At 44.2% G+C, this 26,446-nt stretch overlaps 8 protein-coding genes across 8 annotated transcripts; 4 read left to right on the top strand and 4 right to left on the bottom strand.

Annotated features, from left to right (window-relative positions):
• Positions 1-2,673: 2,673 nt before the first annotated feature.
• Positions 2,674-5,584, bottom strand: AOL_s00215g517 (uncharacterized protein; the record flags this gene model as incomplete). Its single annotated transcript, XM_011129719.1, has 4 exons — positions 2,674-3,101; positions 3,267-3,465; positions 3,543-3,989; positions 4,043-5,584. 4 exons carry the CDS (start codon positions 5,582-5,584, stop codon positions 2,674-2,676), a joined length of 2,616 nt encoding a protein of 871 aa, XP_011128021.1.
• Positions 5,585-6,101: 517 nt separating this feature from the next.
• On the bottom strand, positions 6,102-8,091 carry AOL_s00215g518 (uncharacterized protein; the record flags this gene model as incomplete). The annotated part of the gene is made up of 3 exons (XM_011129720.1): positions 6,102-7,799; positions 7,861-8,005; positions 8,069-8,091. The coding sequence occupies 3 exons, from the start codon at positions 8,089-8,091 to the stop codon at positions 6,102-6,104; spliced, it is 1,866 nt and encodes a 621-aa protein (XP_011128022.1).
• A 1,957-nt stretch (positions 8,092-10,048) lies between these two features.
• On the top strand, positions 10,049-11,149 carry AOL_s00215g519 (uncharacterized protein; the record flags this gene model as incomplete). Its single annotated transcript, XM_011129721.1, has 4 exons — positions 10,049-10,104; positions 10,206-10,381; positions 10,443-10,881; positions 10,951-11,149. The coding sequence occupies 4 exons, from the start codon at positions 10,049-10,051 to the stop codon at positions 11,147-11,149; spliced, it is 870 nt and encodes a 289-aa protein (XP_011128023.1).
• Positions 11,150-19,025: 7,876 nt separating this feature from the next.
• Positions 19,026-19,466, top strand: AOL_s00215g520 (uncharacterized protein; the record flags this gene model as incomplete). Its single annotated transcript, XM_011129722.1, has 1 exon — positions 19,026-19,466. The coding sequence occupies one exon, from the start codon at positions 19,026-19,028 to the stop codon at positions 19,464-19,466; it is 441 nt and encodes a 146-aa protein (XP_011128024.1).
• Positions 19,467-20,516: 1,050 nt separating this feature from the next.
• Positions 20,517-21,557, bottom strand: AOL_s00215g521 (uncharacterized protein; the record flags this gene model as incomplete). Its single annotated transcript, XM_011129723.1, has 1 exon — positions 20,517-21,557. The coding sequence occupies one exon, from the start codon at positions 21,555-21,557 to the stop codon at positions 20,517-20,519; it is 1,041 nt and encodes a 346-aa protein (XP_011128025.1).
• A 360-nt stretch (positions 21,558-21,917) lies between these two features.
• AOL_s00215g522 (uncharacterized protein) lies at positions 21,918-22,635 on the top strand (the record flags this gene model as incomplete). Its single annotated transcript, XM_011129724.1, has 2 exons — positions 21,918-22,286; positions 22,378-22,635. The coding sequence occupies 2 exons, from the start codon at positions 21,918-21,920 to the stop codon at positions 22,633-22,635; spliced, it is 627 nt and encodes a 208-aa protein (XP_011128026.1).
• Positions 22,636-23,032: 397 nt separating this feature from the next.
• On the top strand, positions 23,033-23,895 carry AOL_s00215g523 (uncharacterized protein; the record flags this gene model as incomplete). Its single annotated transcript, XM_011129725.1, has 4 exons — positions 23,033-23,132; positions 23,204-23,275; positions 23,551-23,800; positions 23,874-23,895. The coding sequence occupies 4 exons, from the start codon at positions 23,033-23,035 to the stop codon at positions 23,893-23,895; spliced, it is 444 nt and encodes a 147-aa protein (XP_011128027.1).
• A 907-nt stretch (positions 23,896-24,802) lies between these two features.
• On the bottom strand, positions 24,803-25,995 carry AOL_s00215g524 (uncharacterized protein; the record flags this gene model as incomplete). The annotated part of the gene is made up of 3 exons (XM_011129726.1): positions 24,803-25,328; positions 25,427-25,677; positions 25,771-25,995. The coding sequence occupies 3 exons, from the start codon at positions 25,993-25,995 to the stop codon at positions 24,803-24,805; spliced, it is 1,002 nt and encodes a 333-aa protein (XP_011128028.1).
• Between the last annotated feature and the right edge of the window lie 451 nt (positions 25,996-26,446).

Here is a 26,446-nt window from a genome sequence, read left to right on the forward strand (position 1 = left end):
TTTCGGCATGTTTGAAGTGCCTTTGCAGCTGGTTGGCCAATGCAATGCAGCAAAAGTGAAGGGGAGAAAAGGCCTCAACTATAACTCGCATCGATGATATAATTACATTCCTGCATGCAAGATAAAAACCAAAACTAGAGCTCTTATTCATTGATTGATTGCATTGCCGCTCCAGATCATGTCATGCCCACGCTAGCAACGTGATCTATGTAGATACGATACGAGGTAGTGGGAGAAAAAACGTGATGAATCTTGCAGATTTTCATTAGTCCGTATGCGGTGTGATTGACAAGTATGGTTTCTGCATATGGTTTGTACTTGTAGTTCAGACATGTGTAAGGTTTGGGCACATACATGTGTGAGAATTAAAAGGGAGGAAAGGGAGGGAAAAAACGTGCTCTTGGGGCTACCTTGCCACGAGATCTAAAGTAAATTGGCACGTTTTTTTCACTTTGCCTTTCGCTGATTCGTAGGTTCGGAACTCAGTTGCCATTTGCCCTAACTCGTTTTCTTCTTAGTGCTTGAAAGTTAGCTAGGCAGTCTTGGGTAAATTGGTCAAGCTTTTTTTCTTTGCTTCATCTTTTTCTTTTTGGTCAGGGTGGAGATATATTATCATGAAGGGGTCACGTTATATGAGCCTTAGCAGCAATAAGATGTACCCGATATAGCTTCAAATTCTTTTTTTTCTCACTATTCTAACTTATTATAATTGGCTTGTTAAGTTGGTGAAACTCGCCTCAACATCCCTTGATTACCAAGTTTATGAAGCAAAGTAAAAAATTAAAAAAAAGTAAGATTATGATATAAAGTAATATCACTAACAATTTCCGCGGCAAAGAAAATGCTGTAATGATTTCTCCAAAGAAATGTATCAATTTGGAATGAAATTTCTGTCGTTACGAAGTCATAATCAATCAATCAATGATCACTCCTTCTCTCCCTTTCGGATCGTTATGGCGGTATTTACGGGCCGAGCAACTAGACCAATACCAGAGCCAGGTTAGCTTAAGCGATTCGCGGCCGTCTACTGTGTAGGAAAGATTCAAATCTATAATAGCTCAAGCGGATTCAATTCAAAGAATGCGACTCATGAACTGTTTCAAACCTCTAATTACATACTTTACCGCTTTGACCAAAGCCGAAAAAAATCTTTTAACTCCTTTCAGATAGAGAACAGAATTCCCAAGTATCTGACCACGCGGGAAATCTTTTTTGTTGAAAAGGACAAATGTTTTAAATCCATAACCTTGATCATGAACGGGTCAAGAAGAACCCCTCGAGTTGGGCACAGTGTTGGCGTTACATGGCCTTGCTTGGGCGATCTTTATCCCCAAATGGTAAATTTCCAGCTTAATCGGGAGGGTTTTGTGCAACCACCGATATGTTGGAAATTGTAATTTTTTTTGCAATTTTTACAAATTTGCTGAACCAGTTGCTGCGCATATCAAGATCTAAACAGGATTATGCCTTTTACTGTGGCTTTAGCCAAATCCCATGAATTCATGAACAGGGAAATACCTTTTGGTATATCTGGCAGAAGTATTAGGCAGTCAATCATGGGTGGGCTGGCCCGCCGTCTCTCTGTAGACGCACGGACAAAGGCGAGCTACATTGCATACGAAGTGCAGCTGCAATTGTCCACGCTGATAAGGTCGTTTGGATATTACGGAAGGAAATCGGCACATATGGGAGAACAGATCCTGGAGCTCAAGCTCCAAGCTAACTAACTTTTGCCCCCCCCCCGGGCCGTGCTTTTTAATTGTATTTTTTTGTGGTCGGGAAAGAGGGAGAGAGAGAGAGAGGATTTCTGTTTCATTATTTCCCTTGTATGAAGATTACCATACCCATGATCCTAGAGCTCGTTGGAGCTCAAGCCATTAAGCGCTTTGGAAGCAAAGCTTTTAGAACATAGCATTGTTGGACGACCCTATAATCCGAGATATTATGCCGAAAAAACACTCTCGCCCGCTCTAGACTTTCGAAACCAGGTTGGTCAAGAATAGACGAGCCTATCGTGCATAACCGAGCCCAACTGGCAGGGGAGGATGCCCCGGGGAGTTAGTTAACCAGGACCCCCAATTCAACTCCACATCTGTGGTCAATTGAAGGTTGGATCTGCAGCAAGGCCTTGCTAAACTGTCACGCGGCATGTTATTAACACCCCCCCAAAAAACCTTTAGCTCTACTTATGTAGTATATTGGATATTAATGCCTCGTGGGAAAGGATTTCCTTATACTACAATGTAAGCCTAGACCTATGTGCATGCCAGGACGGATAAAAGCGAAAGGGAAAGGGTGAACCTGGTATGCCAAAGTTATATCGCGCATCACGTTTTCTTGGATGCACATGGCATCGATGTGAATGATACGGGAATCGGATGTGTTCTGAATCCATAACCATGGCCTAACTTTAGTCGCGACCACACCCTTCGAAATATCGAATCGATCATAGAGCTAGAGGACCCGCATGGGAGATGTTAGTGTAGCTACACGCATACATGTACATATGCTTAAATCTTTCGCCGTAGCCGGTCGCGGATATAGTCCCGAGTCTTTTTCTTGAATAATTGCTCTGTATTTCCTGTCAAGGATAGTTAAAGCTTTGCAGTTCCAGCTCTAAAGTGCTACTAACGATTTTCGTAGGTAAGAATAGCTACCTCTCTTAGACGATGTTTAAATAGTACACCACCCTTGCAATATACTCCCCATCCCCCACGCTCTTCCTTGTCTCTTAATTTCCATCAACCCTACATCGACTCTAAACATCCTACTCTCTCTTCTTCCTACCCCAGTATTCCCTGATCCCACAAGCAGTGAAGCTGTCACTCCGATCCCGCCGCCGTATGCCGAAGCTCCTACGACCGGCACGATTAATTCCCATTCCGCAAGCCGTTCCCATGCTGCCAGCGCCACATCCTTGCCCCATAGCTTCAATCCCCATGTCGTCTGCGAGTAAATTTTAACGCGACTGACCAAGTTTTTGTATTCGTCATATGCCATCGTAAAGTTACATGTATCCGTTTCCAGAATCGGATCGAGCCGCGCCGCAGCTATGAGCATGGCTAGGGAGAGCTCCGGTAAATCTGGGGAGACGAGAGTCACTGCGTTAGCGAACATGACATAAGTAGCGTCTTTTTTTTTGTTTTTTTCCGGAGAAGAAAACGAGCGTGGCTGGCTTTTTGCATATATTGCTCGTATACTATCCTTGGTGACAGCTGAGGCTGACAAGGGAGCTTGTGAGGTGTCTATGTTGGAAATTCACTCACCTTCGAGGAGATATAGCTTGTTATCCGGAGCTGCTAAAGCGTGCTTCGACAAAGCTGATCCGGCACCTAGAAAAGGCATAGTGGATGAAATGTTGCATATTGACACCATCAAATGGTTGTATAGGACTTGTATGCTTTTGCTCGTGCTATAAACACCTTCAACAGTTCTGCGGAACGCCTTGTCGCCCTTGAACGCATCCTAGTTAAAAGTAGAATTGTTAGCTTTGAGCTACTTGTGGGAATTCCAGAAATAATATGCAGGCTAGGATATCTTACATCAAGGCTGGCATTCCACTGGGAGTAATACGCCATGTCGGTTTTGGTAGTATCCATCGGGAGGGTATCTATGTCGACGCATAGACCAGCTTTAGCGATTTCCCACCAACCCTCCAGGCGGGAACCAAGGCTGCCGCCGGTCCTGAACCCCAGAGTCCTGTGGCTGAATCGGCTCTTCACCCTTTTCTCAAGGTCTTCAACAATGTTGATCTTAGATGTCATGCCAACAACGGCGATTGGCGCCTTTCTTGCTTGTGCAATATCAAAAAGATTGTAAAGCAGCGTCTGGCGGGGATGCGCCGCGAACTGTTCAAACTCAGAGAGTAAAAATATGACGGAGATACTTGTCGTCTCTGACATTGCCTCTTGTGAAGCAGTAGGATCATGCTCTGAAGGGTGAGAAAGCAATGCTAAGATTGTAGTCAGGGTGTCCGCGAAGTTTATAGGCTAGTGATATCAGTAAACCGCTGCTGTGATATGGGTTCTTTCCTTCGACTGACCTTCGATTCATCCAACTCCATACTGCTTCCGAGCTGCCTCCAAATCTCTTTGACGGCCGTCTTTTCGTCGGTCTGGAGGCATCCACTCAGCCTCACAACGATGAAGTCTTTCTCGAAGTGCTTCTGTAATGTTGCGATGGCCTTCTCAGTAACCAAAGACTTCCCGCTCCCTCGTGGTCCAATTAGAAGAATAGAATTGCCTTCACCAGCGACTACTGTCTGCTCCACTAGTTGATAGACCGTGTTATATTCATCTTTCAACCCTACTAAGCTCTCGGGGAGTCCTCTTCCCGTTAACTTCTGCATAACGTGTGCCTTTAAAGTCTTCACTGCCTCCTCTGTAACCTTTCCTTGAAATTTTGGTAGGTTTCTGACTTCTTTGCGCACTTCTATAGCTTCTTCTTCCGCCGTCGTATCCTCATTTTCCTTTTCATCCTCCCCTTCAAATCCCTTACTTTCACTACCGCCTTCTTCAACTTCTTTAGCGACCCTTGCTCTTCTAAAGGTCGCCGTTAACTTCGACGGTGTCTTTTTCGCACTCTTGATTTTCAAGTTTGCTTTAAAAGGGTCTTCTTCGTCTGATCCCGGAAAGTCAAATATGTCACCTTCATCGTCTTTTTTTTGAGCAGGGCCTCTGGTTCTCCTGCCCGTACCCCGAGGTGCCAATCTCCCGTCGATTTTCGTTGGACTAGCATCGCTATCTGCCATAATGACATCCCCTTCTAAGTCCGTGTCATCCGGTTTTGCAGCTGGTTTCCTACCTCTCTTTTTTGTTGGTGAAGCTGTAGCCCCTTTTGTAGCCTCATTATGTTCCACATCGTTAATTGCAATTGTTGGCTTTGTTGCTTCCTGGACCACAGGTGTAGTCTTCTTTTTCGCAGACCCATGCCTCCCTCTTCGAAATTTATCAACACCAGTAGGTGCTTCGTCACCAGTGCCAGCTCCTTGCTGTTGTGATTGAGATTGAGATCCATTGCCTCGTTTTCTAACAGACTTCGAAGGCGATGTCTCTGCGGCGGTAAAACTGCCACCTACAGTACTCGGTGTGTCATCTCTATCCTTATGTTTCTTTCTCCCACCATATAAATTCGTGATCTTTTGTGGAAGACCTGCAGAATTCAACTTTGGTGGTGGTGGAGCGAGGGTTATTGATTCTTCCTCTAGTGTCCCCCCTGAGGCTTTCTTCCGGGTAGAAGCAGTCGCCTGTCTCCCAGGACGTTTAGGACGTGGCGTTTCATCAACGTCTGTAGGTTCCTCATCATCTTCAGGATTTATCTCCTTGGTGGCCTTCGCCCGACTACTAGCTCGTGGTCCACGGCCACGGCTACCACTGGTCTCTGTTTTTTTAGTAGGCGATAATCTTCGCCGCTTATTTGCTGGCAATTCTTCTTCATTTTGTATATCCACTGTTATAGATCGCGTAGTAGACCGGGGTGCTCGAGTAGCTCTTGCATTTCCCGTGGTGTTTGGAGGGGATGCAGAGCTTGACTCGAGAGCTTTGTTCGAGGGTTTAGAAGCTCGTGAAGAGTGACGCGTACTCATTGCATTTACAGGTTCAATTGGGTATTGGGAGAGATGATATGATTCGTGGGGGGAATATGGATTTCTTGGAGGGTTTGAGAAGGCGAGCTTTGAGGGTAATGGTTTGGTTTATATGCGCCAAGTTGTGTGGTGGTTGGGCTTTTGGTCCAACGCACTATCACCACCATTACCACCTATTAGATGGGAGTCTGGAAGCCTGAATTATCCTGATGCCTGGATTGTGATTGCTCGTTTCATATCTTGCAACAGACTACATGTCTTGGTGGTACAGATGCACCGAATGGGATTTGGCAAGCTTGAGGGTGTACAAAACTTCCGAATTGATAAAAGCCTCATGATGATGTCGCTTTGAGTATGCATATGTAGGCTAGGCTAAACTGATTATATGGCACAAACTTGATCAATACAGATCCCCAGACGAAATACAAATGTGACTTCGCCGTTTCAAGTTCTACAAACATTGAAGATGGGCTACAGCTACCTACTCTAGATTAACCTTCTAATAATATACATAACTTCACTCAAGCAAACTTGGGACGATCCTTTCGCAAACCCCGATGTATTCCTGGAACCTGCCGCATTCTCCCTCAGCTAGCCCCTCTGTGGTCCAAAATACCGTCCACTTCCCATCAGGCAGTTTGTATGTTCCTTTCGCCCGTTCAAAGTACCATTTGTTTACCGGATTGTTCTGCCGGCTTCGCCATATCAGCTCTTTCTGGAACATACCAGTTCCGTGGATCATAGCTTTGAACACCACATCTGCTACACCACCAGTTCCTTGAGCTTTACGAGCTACGGCAAATTTGTCGAGGTAGGGGACTTTTCTACCGTTATGCCCCTCCTCCCAGGTGATTATGGCCCCGCCATCATAATCACCTGCAATGATAACACCTGCGATGTTCTTGTTGATGCGGTCAAGGTAGTGATCGACGTCTAGCTTCTTCCCAAAAGAATCTTCTATCAGTTCGACGAGTCGCTTGATATTGATTTTCGGATTTGAGGTTAGTGTTTGTCCATCCTCAAACTCGGAGGGTGGGAGCATGAGCAACGGGACACCATGCTTCACAAGAGTCGTTATAACACGAGGTGTCGAAGGGGTAATCGGGAGGGATGAAGAGAAAACAGGCTTGTCAGTCAATAAATTGTGGATTAACGGGTTCCGAGATTCCTGAGGTCCCTCGTGTGTCATCGCAGCTTGGGGAGTCGTAACAACAGCAGAGGAAGTCGAAGGCAGTAGCTTGAGGCATTGTCTTAGGCTCCTTAGGGTCGATATATGTGTACTCGTTACAGAAGTTTTGTTATTCCGAAGTTCTGATAAAACAGAGGAATACTCCTGTTCCAAGTTCAAGAATACATGCGCGCCAGAGGGACGATCATACGATGGGATACCGCCAAGAGGGTCTAATACGATCAGTCGGTCAAGGGTCATAGGTTCTTTCGGTGATTCTAGACCCCGTACGGTTTCCGGGTGGAGCTGCAGGTCGGCCAGGAGATGGCACAATGCTACCAAAATCGAGTCTGGGGATATCGGTTTCAAGACTTGTTTGTGGTCGTGGGCTAGTGCCGGAATGACTGGAATAGCCCCTCTCGATATCGGTGCTAGTATGAGAGACGGTAGAAGAACGTGGCTGTCCCCATTATGGTCTATCGTAAGTGAACCCTCTACACCCCGTGATTGGCTACCAGCATCTTCAATCGCAGAGACAACCCTCTCCATCTGTTCCATATGGAATACCCGCAATTCCTTTTCAGTTTCTTCTGGTGCACCGGGTTTCCCATCTTCATTGACATCAACCACCACTACTGAACCAAGTCCGAGTCTTCCGAGTTTCTTTAGAGTCCTTCCAATAGCGGTGAGTTCAACATCAGTCAAATGCTGAGGTCCCCGTAGTTTAACAAGAGCAAGATGTAAATGCTGGTCCGAGATCTCAGGAGCAAAACAATCTTCAGAGAATTGTTCAAACGCCTGTGGCCGTGACTTCCGGATCAGACCTCTAATGAATTCACGGTTCTGCGTCTTCTGAAAGGAACCCGGCACAAGTTCGCTGGTGACAATGGGTGAGAATGGCCCGTCTTCCTTTTCTTTGGGTACGGAGGCGGGTGCCTCCAGACCTTTGGCGCTTTGAAGAGACGTCTCGCGAGGTTTGAAGCGCTGTAAGTATGTTTTGGCTTCTCGCTTGGTCGATGATGCCTGTAGGACGGACAAATAGAGGTCCTACAATAGATGTCAACCGCCCAGGCCCATTGGCTGTTCAAGCTTTGTCTCGTGAACATACTCTCGCTTCCTCGCCCACTTGACGGTGCTGCTTCTTCTTCTGCTGTTGGCCGGAAGATCTCGTCGTAAACCCCCGCTGTTGCTGTAATACATCTTGCAGACAGCCTAACAGTCCTTTAACCTCACCGAGTCGACAGATTTTCCTCCTTCAAGATAGTTAGAATGAGCCTATGAGCTACTTTATAAAACAAACCAGCTTTGAGACTTACATAGGCACAACGAAGCCCTTCATTGCGAACGGGCCTAGCCACCCAATCTGCGATGCTACAAGCTTGAATCTATGTATCAAGAATCTTGAAGTGGAGGGAAATAATATCTACGATTAGAATTGCGGTCGCCTGGGAGCATTACGGGCTCTTTTAAGCTAGTGGGAGGTACTGGCGCACAAGGTTCTTTGTGAAGGATCTATTCGGGATATGGCAAGCGAATTGAATGAAAGAATGCTGGTCGTGAACACAAAAGAATTTCGACTTGAGGAGACTATACTATAGGAAGTAAAGTATATAATAAAGCTGGAAGAAAGATTATGTAGGGCGAGGAGTGATTTCGTCCATGCTTTTGGAGATCCTTTGTTTACTGCTCACGAGGGATGTGCGAGTGAGTAATACAATCGTGGTATTCCCATTGCATTAAATTTTTTTAGCGGTTCGGAAATAGAATTAAAACGCGGGGGGTCTCGCTAATATGTTCAACGACGTCAGCTCCAGTCCAACAGCCAATGCAATATACCCAAACTACGTATACCCCATGCATGCAACCATTCTGGAATCGAAGTCAAGAAGGTCACGTCGCACAGTTCCAGATTCCTCAATGGATTCTTCCACACAATCTATGGATTTACAGGGCAGCTTCCAATCGCGGTAATTGGCTGTCGACGAAATGAGCTATTTGTTTCGATGCCGTAAGTCTCTTTGACTTCTTCCTTTCTTTCTTCCTTTCCTTCACAAGCCTAAGTAAAGTCCAAGTAGATTATATAATCGACATGGGTATGTATCTATTTAGAATGCTAATATATGGAATAAATATATTAAATCCTAGCTTCACCAAGTATATACGAGCACATAAAGGCTTAGAATTCCGTCTTACATCTATCGACGGCGTAGTCCCTTTCCGGCATCCGGGCATTACTCCTCTCAGATCAAGAGTCGAGTACAGGTGTTTTGATACCGTCGAATTAGGACCTGACACGGCCGGGTGTAAACGCACAGCTTGCCCAAGCTTGTAAGCATTCTGTTTGCTAAAGCAGTATAAGCTCTTCCCTGCCAACGGACGCCGGTCAGGGACAGCCCGTGATTCTGGAACTTTCGCTTGTTCTGACCAACTGACTTGTAACTTCCTTCCTTGCCGCCGTTGGTTTGGTGTGTCCATATCAGGCTCAAGAGGTTGCGAGGCCCACCCATCTGATCTGACCCCAAACCAATTACACGCGCGAGCATCCCCGTTAACTCCCTGAATCCCTCACAGCCTAGGATAAAGTCTTTTGCATTTATAAGGGCACATCGGCGGCAAGATCTTCATATACTCTCTCGACATTTGGATGACTCGGTCTTTTTTTGGATGTTTCGAGATCGATTCTGTGCCGCTGACAAATCCAACATCCGGCTTCAATTTTGGCGTACCAGCGCCGCCACGAAGCATAACTTAACGAGGCTGCACATAATAGTCAACTGATTTTTGAAACAGATATTTGCGAGCCTTTTGTAAGGCCGGCGCCAGCGTTCTTTCGTCCAAAGTAACCATTCAGTTTAATATATTGTTTTTCTTCTTTCCTCAGTCATTTTACTCGAAGAATACTAGCTTTTTATCGAGTTATTTGTGTCGTGCTTCCTTGCCTGTCAATTCCAGCTTAATCGTGCCTGATTTCTTTTATATTCTATTTGCTTCAAACATCGAACGTTGCTGCATCCGCCACCACCCCTGTTGTTTGGACGACCAGAACTTGATATACAAAGCAACCGGAACCACTACATCACCCTAACTACTCAATCTTCACAGCTCATTTTTTTCTTTCCTCTCTTTCCTCCTCTTCTCCTTCTCCGTCTTTATACAAACTACCAAACTTTCTTTCCGTCTTGGATCTGGAAAGGTACAAAAGGAAAGGAAGCAAAGAATAAGGGAACTTCCGGCATCTACGATACTTCATCGGATTCATTCATAAGTATACTTATTTTAACAAATATACTCGGGCAATGCCTCCAAGCATCATCGAAATGAGCGCCGAAGAGCTAAAACAAGCGGGAAACAAGTAAGTTCGATACCCCTCCTTGTCGTGTCAGTCTGCTACCTTCGAACAGACTTCCTTCTCTACTTACTCCGAGTGAATAAACTGCTAACAAAATATGGTAGATTCTTCCAAAACGGCGATTGGCTATCAGCGGATAAAAAGTATTCGCAAGCAATAGCAATCGACTCTACCAACTACACTCTTTTCACAAACCGCGCACTGGTGCGGATGAAGCTTCTGAGATATGACGACGTCATAGATGATTGCACATCCGCCATCAACCTCAATCGAGATGCTAGTATGTAGAATCTACTCGGTTCTTGATTCAACCCTATAGCATATTTACCTTCGAACAATAGTGAAGGGTTATTACATGGCTGCCCAAGCCTTAATCCAGCTCTCCCGACCAAGCGAGGCCCTTGGCTATGCTCACACGGCTTACCAGCTAGCCGTGGCTCAAAATTCTAAGTCCGCCACGGATGTCGCCAATGTCGTTTTGGAGGCCAAAAAACAGCGATGGAGGAAACAGGAAAGAAATAGGATTGATAGAGATAACTCTATGTTAAAGCAAATGAAGGAGCTGGTTAAAAGGGACTCGGAACGGAAGATCCTGGACCTCAGGGAGCAACAGTGGGATTCGCCGAGCGGCGAAAGAGACCTTGAAAGCGAAATCGCTGTTATTAGGGAAGATGCGAGAGTACAGATGGATGAATTGGAGAATGTGTTTGCGAGGGCAGACCCACAAAGATATAAGCCGAGAGAGGTACCGGACTATTTGATGGATTCTATATCATTTAGGTATGTGGGCTTCAGAGAGACATCGGCGCCACACCGTATTTTGCGATAGCCTATTAACTAGGTTTATAGTATCATGACAGATCCTGTAGTAACGAAGAACGGCCATTCGTATGACCGCCCTGTCATCATGGACCATCTTCGAAGGAGCAACACGGACCCGTTGACGAGAGAGCCCTTAAGCGTTTCAGACCTAAGGCCAAATCTAGCACTAAAGCAAGTTTGTGCGGAGTTTCTAGAGGAGAACGCCGGGTGGGCCGTTGATTACTAGGGGTACCGGCGTCCACGGCATGGGTCTTCGAAATATGGTTATAAATATTAATATCTTCGAAAGGCTGAGCCTGCGACGTTTGGATTTCAGATAGTTGGTGGAGTTGGTCTTTTTGGGCCCCAACCGTTTGAAATTTTCCTTTCTTTTTTGGATTTTGAACCTTGCTCAGCTCTGTCAGCCCTATGCTAATTTGGCTGACATTGCTACCTTTTCCTTGTCTTAATTCCGTTGATAGTTCAGATTCAAGCTTAGCGTTTAGATGTCGTGCATTGCCCTGGTTTATATTTTTACGAGACACTCGTTATTCCCCACACTTTCCCCCGTTATTGGTATTCTTAGGACGGCTTCTTTCCTCTTGGAGTAAATAGTTCAATATCTTCAATATCAAGCTCGGCTGTCATACAGTACTGACGATTTAGAGCAAGGGAGATTCTGTAGTACTTATCTTGATTATCATTATATATAAGTATATACCTATATAGGTATATAACACCTGCAACTTTTACGCCTTTCCATGATTTATTTGTTCTATGGATAAACACCATTTTCTTACCACTGCACTATCTAACTAAAACTTAGTAAAATATTTTCATTTTCAGGAGCTAGAATCCAATAGAAGCTTTGAGAAATACCATTACGCTCGTGGTCATAGCTCCCTAATTACTTAATTACCTAAGTAGTAGCTATACGAGGCTAGACCAATTAATACGTCTAAGATCGCCATTCCATGTTCGTGTAACCAACATTGCAACATGAAGCTCCTGCTAACAGCTTTCTCAGACTGTCAGCTGCATTGCAAGGATAGCTCTAGTTGCGGGAATAGGACACAGCCCCATACCGACTCCCGCGAAATGACAGAATTGCCACATTATTGGCTAGTCTTGTTTAACACTTGATCAGAATATCAAAGATATGGACACCAAATTAGTCGCGGGATAATTAAGTGGCTTTGAGGCATAACCTATCGGAATTCTAGGAGATTAAATTTAAATGTTAGGGTTTCAGCCTTCAAGCGATGAGTCTCTCGGATGCGTATTAGGGATTGTTAATTCATATCCAGCGACGTATAGATACCACTCTGTGAACACTATTTTACTATCGAGATTAAATTAAGCTTGTGATATACATCCCATAACATTATTTCTACAGCCACGTCATCATTTTAAGCCCTACAAGGGGTTTTTGTGGTATATTCTGCAGTGAAGGCATAAGTGGGTACAACAACTTTCGGAAATTTCATCGCACTCGCAATTAATTTTCGCATACAGGAAATGGCTTTATAGATGGCTTGTAGAATGTAAGCCAATAGAAATTCGATTTCCATAAATATGCAGCTATATATATTATTCCACCTTCAGCTGTTTAGAATATGCTATTTGATCGGAGAGCATAGCATTTAAACAATTAACTCCTGCAGCCCAATAACTTTATAATCCGAATTACTGGGATCAATACACTAAGACTAGTACCAAAGAGGTTATTCAATTAATCTTAAGGCGTATTAATTAGATGATTAAATTTGCTTAAGAGGCTTGCTGCTAAGGAATGGGGGGGTTTTAGGTGGGGGGAACTAGATCTAATCTTTGGAAAACGGAGATAAATTTGGATGCATGAATGGGCGGGTTTAAGGCGTGTGATGGCAGAGGCGAAGCCCTTATGTACTTTAAACTGAGGTCACATATTACAATTCTAATATTCGGAACTTACTGTAATATGATACTAACGGAAAGAATTCAGAAGATAGGTCTAGCTAGATGTACGTCTGAATCACTGTTAATATCTACGAGTAGATATCATATTTCTGCATGGTGCCTGTTTTGCATATTGCGACGAGTAATAAAAAGCGTGCAGGAACTGAATCAATCACCCGCTAATTTGTTTCAGGAAATATATGCAGGAAAGATCGTCGAGTCAAGCAAGGCAGGAATAGTAGCACATGGTCACATCTTGCAACCGCCAGTTCAAGGCCTCCTGTGCACTTGACCAAGTTGCGTTGTAGTCAAAAATCCAACAGTAGACCCACATGTTTCCTGCAATTCGGACTCCTTGAAATAATTTTGATATTTCTTCCTGTCAATCTTTGAACGAATGAGCAGGGCATTACGGAGTACGGCAAAAAGATACATGTATGGTCGCTTAACCTCGGGAAAACATCGACATTACCGTTATGCACACCCGTAAAACCCACAGCTGGTTGATAGTAGAGTCTTAAAAATCCTCCCCAGCCTGCTCATATATGTGGTACAGAGCTGCAAAGGGATCTTCGACCCGAGATCTTGCGAGGCTGGTGAGATTTCGTACTTGCAGTTGTCATATCTATCGTTTGCTCCGAACTAATCAATCCTTCGATACGACTAGCCGATGACATGCATAAACGGAATAAAAAATAGAAAAATAGAAAAAGAGTACTAAAATCCAACGCCACATACTCGAGTAGTATGAAAGCGAAATAATTCTTACTTAGATGTTGTCAAACCAAATTAGTCGAATCTCGCCGCTCACTGTCTGAGCGGGTCTGGGCTAATGCTGCATGCCATAGACAGGTGCAGACGACTGTGGGATGAATAATCGCATCTGACTGGCTGGATTCAAAACATCTTGTTGGAATGTCTATGGTCATGCTGGAGCTCGCCTGTGTGCCCTCCAGGGCTGCTCCCTGTCAGTTGCCTGCACGGAAGCAGGGACGGTGCTGCTCTGGAGATTTCGATGCGACTTGAGTTCTTAAGCCTGCTGGATTTTGATAGACGGGCTGGAATACTTGCCTCCGCTCGGATCGGCTGATAAACCGATATCGAAATGGTGTGGGTGAAGGGCTTCTATTCACATCATATTTCAATTTCAGCTTGATTTGACACCGAAGGGAGATTAGGTTGGTTGCATTCTTCGGGTATTGCGATATTGCACCTGCCAAAGATGTCGACAAATTAATTGATATCATGGTTATTATGACTTTTTGACTTTTTGATTTTCCAACAAGAAAAAAAATTGCGTCTGTTGCTGAACTGCCTAAACTATTAGATTAAGATGTACCACATGGTATCGAGGCAGACAAGCGATTTGTTCATAAGGGCAGACCCATGGTTAGTTGGTTCCGATTTGTCGATATCTGGATAGAACATCCCTGGCGTCGGTTTTAAGAACAATGTTAGCTCAATACTATACACCGACTGAAGTTAACTGTCAAGGGTCTGTAAATATTACAGCTATCGGATGCAATCGAAACGCAAGTTACCGTTTCTGAGGCCGGAAAAAGAATAACTCAAGAATGTGATTCGAAATAAAATCGTTATTTTTTCTTCAGTAGACGCAGCCTGCAGGTACCGACACGATAACGTTCTTGAGAAGCATGTATGTCCACATGTATGTCCACATGTCGACATATGGTCTGGGGAATTCGAGGCATGTGCGGTGTACTTTAGCGATATCGCCAGGTCACAGTGCAGCGGAAGGATAAAGGCAGGCTTGAAACATGTAACATGTCGGTACCCAAAAGTTCCGTATGGGCGAGCGAACTAATAATCAATTCTCTCCACATGTCTGGGCGTTAGAATTTGAAGCCTCATAATTTAAATTTATAATCGAACATTAAATCTTCCTTGTTTTTTGTTGAAGAAGAGAAATTTATGCTAAAATGGTTGTTAAAACCGACGGCGATTTCAACGAAAGTGGCGGCGTGGCAGGATTAACCCGAATGGTGGTCTTTCAACTGATCAATTATCCCTCTTTCTTCTTCACACGCCTTGCAGATTTTTTTTTGGGATCAAAAATTCCTTGATAACAGCATAAATGACCCCACCGACGAGCCGCTCACGAGATCGTGAAAACCAGACTTAAAACGCCAAATTAAGGCTGTATTCGCATATGCATTCTAAACACGGTATAGATTCGACAGAATGGAGTGTATTCTTTGTTTTTGTTGCAAGCCTCCGCGGGCACCTTGTTGATTGCGCATTTGCCCAGGTAGATAGGCGAATGCTCAAAGGGAATTGAGAAGCTCGGTTCAAGTACCTCAATGGTGCACGGTTGCTAGTGAACAAGGGTCAGCCGGCATCGAAGGCTGCTCTCTCCGATACACTGCGGTACAAACTCATAGATAACCTCTTTGGGTCAACATATTTGAAACTCGCTTTTTTATCTGTGGAATAAAGTGCTCGCTTAGGCCGGGTAGAAAGTGTCTCTGACATCGATATATGTCAATGGATATACTGGTGGCATTTTGTCCGTGATGTTGGGGGCTCCAAGGTGTTCATGTGCCAAATTCCAAACTGGCGGACCCCGTCTTCATATATTGCTGAGGTCTATGATCGACCTTCTAGATTAATACGAGAGTCTTGGCCCGCCTGGATATTTTCGATGGTGTTTTTTTTTTTTGAGGAGTTTTTCCTTCAACCGAGCTCGCAGATTGGGATTTGGTTTTGACATGGATAGTCGAGGTACCTGAAAGGGTCTCATGACAGGCTGCCGTCATGAGCAGCGTCGTACCCTAGCCTTACAACCTGGTGGACTCGACTTGCGCAATACTTTCAGAACATTCTCGTAAAATGTTCCTGACTCAAAAATCTCCAAAAATGCAATGTTGTAGGAATAAATCCTATTGTGAGATCCAGCTGTCTGAGTTTGAATCTGACGTTTTTGTAAGAAACTTTTGCGGCTGGAGAGTGAAACATAAGAAGATGCATCATTAGGACTTTGATCGCTGCCTTTTTCTTTTCTGTCTGTCTTTCGCTGACATGACACCGGCTGGTTTGTACGGGGAGGCCGGCGGTGCCCTCGCTCCACTTGGGTAACTAGAAGGAGAAAGATGGGCGGCGATTGATGCGGGTTATGTTTAGAAAAAATTGTGGGAATTCGGAAGGAGGGAAAGCTAATGCATCATGTCAAGAAACTAAGGCACCGGTGCACTGTACCGGCGATGAAGACGAGCACAGTCGTGTCGATGGCTGTGTTCTATTTTGAATCAGGTACCAGAGGGACAAAACTGCAGATACCAAGTCCATTCATATGATTTTGAAATGGTACTTACCGTCCGGTGATCCTTTCGTCGAGGGCTTGCAGATTTCGCCAGCCCGCTACAAGCGTTCTAAATAAACCCAGGAAAAATATTACATCCTGGATATATTCGTCTACGAGTTACCGCATCATCGAGGCAGGCAGGCAGGCATGTCGGTGTGCTTCCAAAGAGACGGGAAGAAATGAATCTATCAGGCTATATGCCGTTGGTACGTAAGCTAAGCTCGCTCGTGAAAAGCTCGTGGAGTGATCAGATTTCCATCTGAAGATGAAGCACGCACCGCAATCGTAAAAGCCTGCTCGTCGAATTAGCCAGAGGGCAATTGGCCGTCCCCACACTCTGTCAGAACTAGACCCCTGTTCGCACAAGCTCCGCCGCCATCCAACGATTAGAAGGGGGAAAAAAAGTAATAAAACTCGAATCATCTGGTCTTTCTGGGTTCCCGCGTGTATCAGATATATTTCTTCTTCGACAGCATTGTGAGAACCGCACACCCAACGGGTTAAAAGGACAGCAGCCTGGCTGAGGTTTGCCAGGTAACATTTGTATGGGATGATGACCATGGGCGAACTCGTTCCTTCTTGATGTGTATGTAGGTAGACGGCAGAGACGTACGTTATGTATGTATACTATGCCCGTTGGGTCAACGTATGATACTGTCATTTATCAAGCATGTAATGTATACATACCTGGCACTTTATGAGTATTTAGTTAATACTCTTGCAATTCGTTTCACACCATCCTGGTTGGGTTTGGAGGCAGTAGATGGGTCAGGTACGCATTGGATTGCGACAGCCGGATACATCTTAGCAGCTCGAGTCTGGTACCTTTTTTAAGCGGACCCGGCATGGAAACCTGACCTGACCGATGAGGTTATGGATTAGACAAGGTCATTCCCATCCGATAGCGCCTTGAAGCAAGGCACTCCTCCTGTTCTGATATCTCAACTAAGCCATCCTCTTACAAATATTGAGTAGTAGGATCCGAAGGTGTATTGTATGTACCGCACATGTACATTACATACATAGCGTCTACCCTTCCCACCGCCCGTAACATTCCTTGCCCTCCGTTTATTTGTTTCCAGCCGTTCTCGGATAACTATTGAATTGGTACATGCACTTTAGTAGGATCTCGTTTGCACGGTGCTGTACATAGGTACTTACTTACCGACTGTAGTGAGGGCTGTCTGTCTTGATAAAAAGCTTCTCAGCCCCCTCCCCCTCCCCATACCTGGCCCTTCTCTTTTTTTATTTTTTGTACTTGCACCTGTTCTTCTTTTTCTTCTGCTCCAGGAAATCGGGTAGAATAGCATACTTACTTTACCCAAGTAGGTGGTGGTAGCAAGTACTAGCTTGAACGGCTGCAGGTCTACACATACAACATTACTTCTTAGACATACATACATACTATACATATACTGCTGCTGCTGCACCCACTGCGGCAACACACGCCCAGGACAAGACAGACCTCCTCCTCATCCCCATCCTCCTTAACTGTGCATTCACCGCCTCTTTTCTTCTTCTTCTTCTTAATTTCCCACCGACATCATCTTTCTTCAATACATCATCACATTGATAGGATATCTATCGATAGCACGGATTCATTTTATTTTTTATCTCACTATCTCTTAGACAAATTACAATAAGATCTCGTTAAACCTCTTTTGGTCTCCTATTTCTTTTCTTTTAACAGCAATAAAACCCTCCGTTATTGCTTCCTCCAAGGTAATAAAACACTCTCGTGCTCATCTCCCCCTCATCTCTTCCCCCCATCTTCGCCCGTTTGAATCGGGTTATGGTTCCGCTCAGACCGTCTTGATATTCCCCGCAAAAGGATTATATCACTAAGGAACGCTTTCAATTCTTTGACAAACCGTTTTCACTGTGTTCTTGTACACTTTTGGCATAAATATATACTCACAGCCACACAGGGACGTTGTTCTCCAAGGGGTCCTCATTCTCGACGGCTGCTCTTGAAACTTGAAATTTTATTTACGATCCATCTTCGGCTCATTCAAACCTTACGAGATTTACGAACTGCCGTTTTCAAACAGATTAACGGGCACGTTTTTCTGGCACTCGAAATTTACTGATTGCTGAAACAATCAGTCCTGGTCCACACGGTCCACAGACAGAAACACCAAGCGAATAGCTGTTAGGAAACGGGACGGATACGGGAAAGCCCGATTCAAAGCCAATCAAACAAACTGGGGGGCCTGCTCACAGGATTTCCATATCATCACAGTTCCTCAGCATCCTCCTCTCTTTTTCTAGGCCCGATCTCTCTTCCTCTTCCTCCTGATTCTCACAACCTCTTCTTTTCGTCTGCTTGTTTCTCCTTCGACAGAGTCGACTGGATATCCCTCTTATTTTCCCTTCAATAACCGGCGTGGAAGACGGTCTGGTTGGCAGTTTCTGATCCTGCAAGGTACACAAAAAAAAACGGCGCTATCACAGGGTCACTTTATAACCATCACGCCCGCCGATTCGAGGATACTTGACGTTATTTGTACTAGTATCTACTGCCAACTCAAAGGCGCATCGACTAGCCAGCAGCAACTGTTGTAGGACCAACAAACCAACAGTACCAAACTGTCAACTCAACCTAGTCTCCGACCCGACACTTCGGTCCTTTGAGCTTCTGTTCTGTTGCGTGGATTATCTTGCACAGCTGTTAGGCTCTATTTCTGTCGTTCCGACTGTTCCAGTTATAGAAGAGTTCCGTGCCTCTAAGGCTTCTAGATTTGCATCCGGCTCTTTATAACCCACCAATTTTCCACTTTTTATTGGATTCCGACCAGCAAACTTAGGCCTTTTATTCCCATCCTTTCTGCGAAAAATCGGAATTCGAATGTCAGACGACAAAATGGCCATGGAGGTTGGTACCCCCTACCAATTCGACCATGTTACCCACGTTGGATTCGATCACACAACAGGTGGTTTTACCGGACTCCCACCAGAGTGGGAAGCAGTCCTCCGTGGTGAGATCACAGCCGAGGAGGTCAACCGTCGCAGGAACCCACCCAATTATCAGCGACAAAATGCTATGACTGCTCAACGAGGTGGCTCTGGCTCTGGGCGAAGAAAAAAGCAATCCTGCTTTATGGCTTTCTTGGGAAAATGTTTCGGTTCCACATATGAAGACAAGTCACCATCTCCAACCCGCATCGTCAGCTCCAGCAGGTTGGTGGAAACATCTGAACGCCCTTCTTCGGTACCGCCTCCTTATGATAGTGTCAAGTCGTACGATGAGGTAGAACAGAGGCCGGTTAACTCCCCCACAACCGCTACACCGCCTACCCAGTAAGGTTCGTACAAGCGCTTCAACCCCGCCAACGCCTGTTAGTGCCACGACGTCTAACATTTTCTTTAGAAGGACAATGCTTCAAATTTCTCTGCTCGTTTTGGATCAACAATTTCTTTCCTTTGCAGCATTTTTGAGATACCCATATTTTGCATTCAAACAAAAGTAGCACTCCAAATCTACGTAAACCCGACCACACGCATCTCTACATCGAATCCAACCATCATATTTTTTCTTCTTTATTCATTATCCTCTACTTCGGCTTCCTTTGATAACTTTTATCCTCTACACCCCCATACCATTCTGACCATGCTATCGGCAGAACAAATTGGTGGATAAGGAGCGCAATTTTTGAACCTTCTTCATTATCTTTTTCATTCCGTTGGTTTGGATATCTCTTTCCGCCTTCCCTTATTCCAATCGTCATCATATCCGGGGAGCTTTTGATCAAGCTTTAGGAAAGGCTTTGTCCTTTCACCATTACATTCGTCGGGATCTATTAATACCTTTCCCTTCTTGCAACTATATTTCTGTTTCTTTTCTTTTTCTTTTTCCTTTTTTTTTGTCCTTTTTCTTTTCATTTGACTGCTTGCATTCTGCTTAACAACGTGACGACCGAAACGACTCTCCTTCATACTTTCTTCTGTCGCACTATATCATTGGTGCCTCTTCATTTATCATTGAATTCATTATGGGGGGTCTTACTGTTATTTTGTTATTTTGTTGTTCCCGTTTTGCTTTGGCAACATGTTCGAGTACTTTAGCGGATGAGTGTGCATGTGTATCTGTATTTGAGGAACTACACAGCTTTGAGTTATCAAGCTGATCGGGCCTTATATATTTTCGGGCCTTGGGAGTGGAGAATAGAATTTTATAGTTTCCTCGAGAAAACTAAGGATCTCAATTTCGTGAAGTCGTAGTAATATTATACTGGAATTATAAATGACAATATGCAATAGAAACTACGTCCGTCTATCGTACATACATAGAGCTACATCAACCGGAGCCATCGAAACAACCAACCAAAATCATATTAACGCTATCGAACCTAACTTACTCCACGATAATCGCAAAGTTATTTCTCTTCCCACCCGGTAACAACTCCGTCTTTTTGAACTTCTTCCTGCTCCCGTTGCCAACAAACTTCCATAAATAATATACCAACTTCGGAGACAACTTTCTTCGAACCATTTCATATCCCATGGATATCATTATCTCCTGCAGCCTGTCTTCGGTAAGATATCTACTGTTTGTAACGCACGGGGCCGGTAGTACAAGGAACATGGCTGGGAAGGTACTCGACCAGTCTGTTTCTGTGGTTTCTTTGTTTGTACTGTTATTTGATAGCGATTTTAACCTCTTGCGACGTCTCTCTAGTGCTTGTTCCATGAATGATGTTATGTGCTTTAGCATATCTCCTCTGCCTGATGGTGTTGGTACGTAGTTTAGCACTAATGAACAGGAGATGATATCGTATCCATCGTCAGCTAATTGCGGTACCGGGAATTTCATGAAATCCTGTTTGAGGATTTCATCCGGGTGTAGGGAGTTTAGGTCCATTAACGTCCGTTGGGGTTTTGGGAAGTAGGAGTGTATTGTGTTCGTAGGTGATAGACAACCTATTTCTAGGAGTCTGTAGTTCGATAGACCTTCATCACTACCATCACTGCTGCTACTGTTGTTGTTGTTGTTGTCGCCATTGCTGTTGGAGTTCTTCCCGCTATGTGATTTTTTGTGAGTCGGTTTTGGGATTCCAAGTTCTATGAACCAATCTACGAGGATTTTTGAACTATCTCCACCACGTTTTGAAGATTGTCCTGAGACACTGGCACGTTGGTAGGCTTCTAGACCGCCTGAGGAGGATAGTTTTGAGGTTAATTCTGCGATTGTGGTTGTATCGTTTTGTTGGATTGCTTGGGAGAGACGTTTTTGGGTGGTGTGGTGGGAACGGATTAAGGTGCGGGAGAGTTTCGAGGGGAGAGGAGGGTTAGTGGTGGTGGTAGAAGAGGAAGAAGGAGGGAGATGACCATTTTTGCGACGGGAGAGGAGGGAGGAGGTTGGTTTCCGCTTTTTTTTGGATTTGGTGGAGGTCATGACATTGTTATTGTCGTGATGGTGTTTTTTTTGGTGGATGTTGAAGAGAAGAGAGAAAAGGTTGAAGGTTCTGGAACATCCTGGAAGGGGACCGATTCCCTTGGCAGATGAGATCTCAAATTTTAGATCTTTAACTAGCTGAGCTCTACTTTGTCACAAATCTTCAAATCTTCATCATCACATCAGCTACTCCTACCAGCTTCTATAAAGCTATAAAGCCCTTTATTCTATATATTTTATATAATCAAGCAACCTCCTACCTGAAAGAATCAGTATCATCTTTATTACCACATCATTTCATAATCTATCCATAGTACACAGTACACAGACCCCTCCAAAAAGAAGCCCCACCAACCAGCCATGGAAAAAGTCCTCGCCTGGTCCGTCGCCGCCTCAGCGCCCGAACAAGAGGGTGAAGACCGTCAACTCCCCCGTCTAGACCAAGATGCTCTAGCTCAGCTGCTCATGGGCGGCAAAAGCGATGCCGATATGATGATCGAAGCTATGCAATGTATCACCGACCCCACAGCCACCCTCGAAAACCGAGAAATCGCCTTCGATAATTTCGAACAATTAGTTGAGAATCTCGATAATGCGAATAATATGGAGAACCTTAAGCTTTGGGATCCACTCGTTAGGCAATTACAGGCGGTTGACAAGGAGATGAGGTTTATGGCGGCGTGGTGTATTGGGACTGCTGTGCAGAATAATGAGAAGAGTCAGGATCAGGTAGGTTTCTTTCCCTCTTTTGTCTCCCTCTCCCTCCCCCTTCTTTCTTCTAGAGTGATGATGCTAATATGTTTGGATGATATTTTAATAGTTCCATAAAACCGAAGGTGTAGAAAAACTCATCCACCTCGCTTTGAACGATTCCGCTCCCGATGTTAGATCGAAGGCTCTCTACGCTATCAGCAGCTTTGTCAGGAACCACCAGCTCGCACTGGACCAGTGCCTTTCAAAGCTACCGGACGGGTTAAAAGAAGAGTATTCTCAAAAGAGCTTGAGTGCTGAAGATATGGACGGTATAGACGAGCTTAGGACTAGATTGAAGTCGGAAGGGAACAAAGTCGCTGCATAAATCATTTTCTCGAATCCCCTTCATACGATATTGATAGAAAAAGTGCTTTGCGAGTTAGGCGTTCAGAGGGTGGTATTTGATGATTCCCTTGGAGTACGAGGTCTTCTACTTTTTTTTTCGCTCTTTAGATTGTGTGTACATAGAGTATTGAATATTATCTCATCATGAAGAATATGAAAACCGTAGTATTTTTACCATAATTTCCACTAAATTTAGAAGTTCTGCTGTCGAATCATCTCGAAAGGATTTGACGAGGCTCATCACGTGACATTGAAACTGGATTTCAAAGCCTGTCGCGCCTCCCATCTCAACTGCATCTGCGTCACCAAACATCACCACTCCAACATCCATAAACCATAAACCATAAACCAAAACCAAACCAACCCACAAAAAAACAATGCCACCAATCCGTACACGAAACAAGCGCAAGCCTCCACCGGATGGCTTCGATGATATCGAAGATACCCTTCTCGAGTTCGAGAATAAGATGAAAGACGGTTCGTCGAAAGCCCTTTTGCCTTATGGAAGAGAAAGAAAAAAGAAGGAGCTAACAGAAACTTCACAACAGCTGAAAACGCGCCTCATGATGGCAAACGAAGGAACGAGGTGCTATGGCCTATCTTCCAGATCTCGCATCAACGTACGTAGGGAATCAATTAAAATCACTACTATCATTCTTTCTGTCCCACGGGAACGTGCATGAGGTGCGTTCGTTTCCCGACCCGTCCGTTATCACTCCCTTTCCGATCGTAAAGCTTCTTTTCTCTCTATCTCTTCATGGTGGAGGAGGAGAATGGAGAGGGAGAGCTCTACGGAATCCCCCGTTACCAAAAATGGACGCTCAAAAAAATAAAATAAAATAAAAAACAAAAACAGGACAATCCCGTCTAACATCTACTTTTAATCTGTTCTTAGGCTCCCGTTATATCTACGACATGTACCTCAAAGAAGGCATCAGCAGAGACCTCTACGACTGGCTTCTAAAGAACAAATACGCGGACCCGCTACTTATCGCCAAATGGAAGAAACAAGGGTACGAGAAGCTATGTTGTTTGAAGTGTATTCAAACCAAGGAGACGAATTTCGGTTCGACTTGTATTTGTCGTGTTCCGAAGGCGAGGATGACTGGAGGGAACGCTGTAGAGTGCGTTAATTGTGGATGCCAGTGAGTTTTTATTACCCTTTCTTTCTTCTCTTCTGTTGGTGTTCATGGCTGACAAATGTGGTTTGTAATATAGTGGTTGCGCATCGAGCGATTAGAAAGAGGGCTACTTCGTACCTTAGATACTTTTTTACAGACAGACTGAGAGGGAGAAGTGGTTCTCAACGGTTATCTGTTGGGCACCAAAGAATACAACTTATAACCCGTTGGCCCATACCACTGCAATCAAAGATGATTTTCAATTATACGAGAGAGAAAACATCAGACCTGTAACACAAAACAGGATGCCGGGGTAATCGGAATTTTTATTTTTGTCTTTGTCCAACGGCGAAATCCTGTTAACTAATGGGAAGAGGGGGAACGGGGCTTACGAAGAACCGTTTATGGAGCCTATCACGGGAAAGGCGTTATGATTTGGCCAATTTCTTTTTTTTGGTGGAAAACAAGAAAAAAAAGGTATATTCCGTTTTTTTTTATTAAACAGGGATGCATGGGAGTTGCGATTGTGTATACTATATGAATACTACAGGGAAACAAAAGATTATTTCGATTTACAACATTGCATTACCGTTAGACTGAATCTTTTGATAGACATCTTGTGAAAGTAGTATTCTGGTGTTTTGTGGATTGTAGATGGTATGTACATCTACCTAGTGATCAATGTTTCAATTGATTATATACAGGCTATTTCGTGGTGAAACGTTGAACCATCATCTTCGTCATGTCAGCTGTGAAACCATCCCCCCGATTTAGCCTCTCAAAAGCAACTCTCAAGTCGAGTAACTCAAAAACAATACTTCAAAGCCTTGGTTGGAAGCTGTACGAAAACGAAAATTCGAAATGCAGAAAACAAAGTAAAGAAGAAACGCCATAACCCGTACATGTATGTATGAGAATATAATACCAGATTACTTCATAAAAGTTCCCATCGAGAGAAAGAAAGAAAGAAAGAAAATACACCATCAAACATTAGAACTACCCACACCAGCCTCCTTTAACCAATTTTCACGGCATATACAACGGCAAAGTCTCATCCCCCGCCTCAGGATCATGCACACTAGTAGTACCAACATCCACCCTCGGTCGATTACTAGTAGCATACCAATACGTCGGTGGAGCCCTAACAGCCTCAACACGTTCCGCAATAATCTGTTCTCTAGTAAGACCCGTTGTTTCTTCCGGTTTTGGTTCTTCCTCTCCTCCTCCTCCTGCTCTTTCTTCATCTCTTTGTCTTCTCCAACCTGTTATTCTTGTTGTTGCTGTGGTAGAAGTTGAATATGAAGAAGTGGGACGGATTCTTGACCAGAGGCTTGATGCAACTGATACAGGTCTTGCGGCTGTTTGGGGTGGTGATTGGGGTGGAGACGATGTAGTGGTGGTGGTAGTAGTATTGCTTGATGTACTTGTTTGAGGTGGGGAATAAGGGGGTACGAGGGAGACGGTGGCGTCGAGTGAACGTCTTTGACGGAGTTTTTGGCGGTATTCTGCGAGTTGGAGGTATGAGAGGTAGGTTGTGTATATTGATAATATACTGTATATCCGAAAAAAGAAATGGTTAATATTATATATACTACTAGAAGAAGAAGGAGGAGAAGGAGGAGAAGGAAAAAGGGGATATATTCTACTTACATACAAACCACCAAACAAATAAAGAGTATCCATAGTCCTACCCCCGGTGTGCTCGGAGTCGATATCTGTCTACTCTGCGCTGCGGATATCGCTTTTGAATAGTTGATCCGGGCGACTATTGTCCCAGCTAGCGATGCGATCCACAGTGCGAGGATGAATACGTCGGCCCCAAACCCTTCGATGGGGGAGAGTACTACATTGAAACAGATAAAGAAGAAAGAGGCGGTTGAGAGGAAGATATATAACGAGATCTATAATTATATTTTAAGATCAGTTAGTTAGGTAATTGGTCGAAGAGTTTAAATCAGAATAGAATAGAACAAAGGACTCCGTTTCTGACTTACGCAAGTGATAGCAAGAATATACCCCCACCCGCCGTCGATAGTAATAAACTTGGGCGCATTTCTACCATACGAAACTCTAGAATTGGCGGTGATAACAAAAAATGGTAGACAGATTAGACAGCCGAAGGATTGGATGTAACGGATGAGTAACCATCGTGCTTGGACTCTGAACGTAGGTCTGTTATCATACTCCGGCCCGAAGTAGCCGTTTGTTGTTCGACGCATGTTTTTTTTATAAAAAAGATATTAATTATATTATATATCTTCTTTTTAATTAGAAGAAGTGTATATAAGTTATGTGAGTTTGGTTTCTTTTGGTTATAGATTAGAACTGATAGGCCCCGAATGGAAGGATATTAGATTTTTGAAACGAATGCGCTCCAGTCCGTCAATGCTGAAACGTTATATCTGTGTTGATAATGTGTCTTTTTTTGTATATGCGATTGCAGATGAGGTTATCTTCAAGCAAGAAACAATTAACAAGAAACTAGAAAGATACATGATCCGGTATATTCATACTTAGATATATACTAGATCTATAGAGTCCCCTCTAAACCAACATTTCTGAACAAAAACATTCTTAGTCATAGTTAAACCAAGGCTGCCGTTCTGAGGATTCTATTCTAAATTAATATATTTACAGGGGTGGCGGTGGTGGTAGACCTCTCTGAGATCA

Source organism: Orbilia oligospora, assembly GCF_000225545.1.
Source record: "Orbilia oligospora ATCC 24927 unplaced genomic scaffold scaffold00215, whole genome shotgun sequence".
Taxonomy (NCBI): Eukaryota; Fungi; Ascomycota; class Orbiliomycetes; order Orbiliales; family Orbiliaceae; genus Orbilia; species Orbilia oligospora.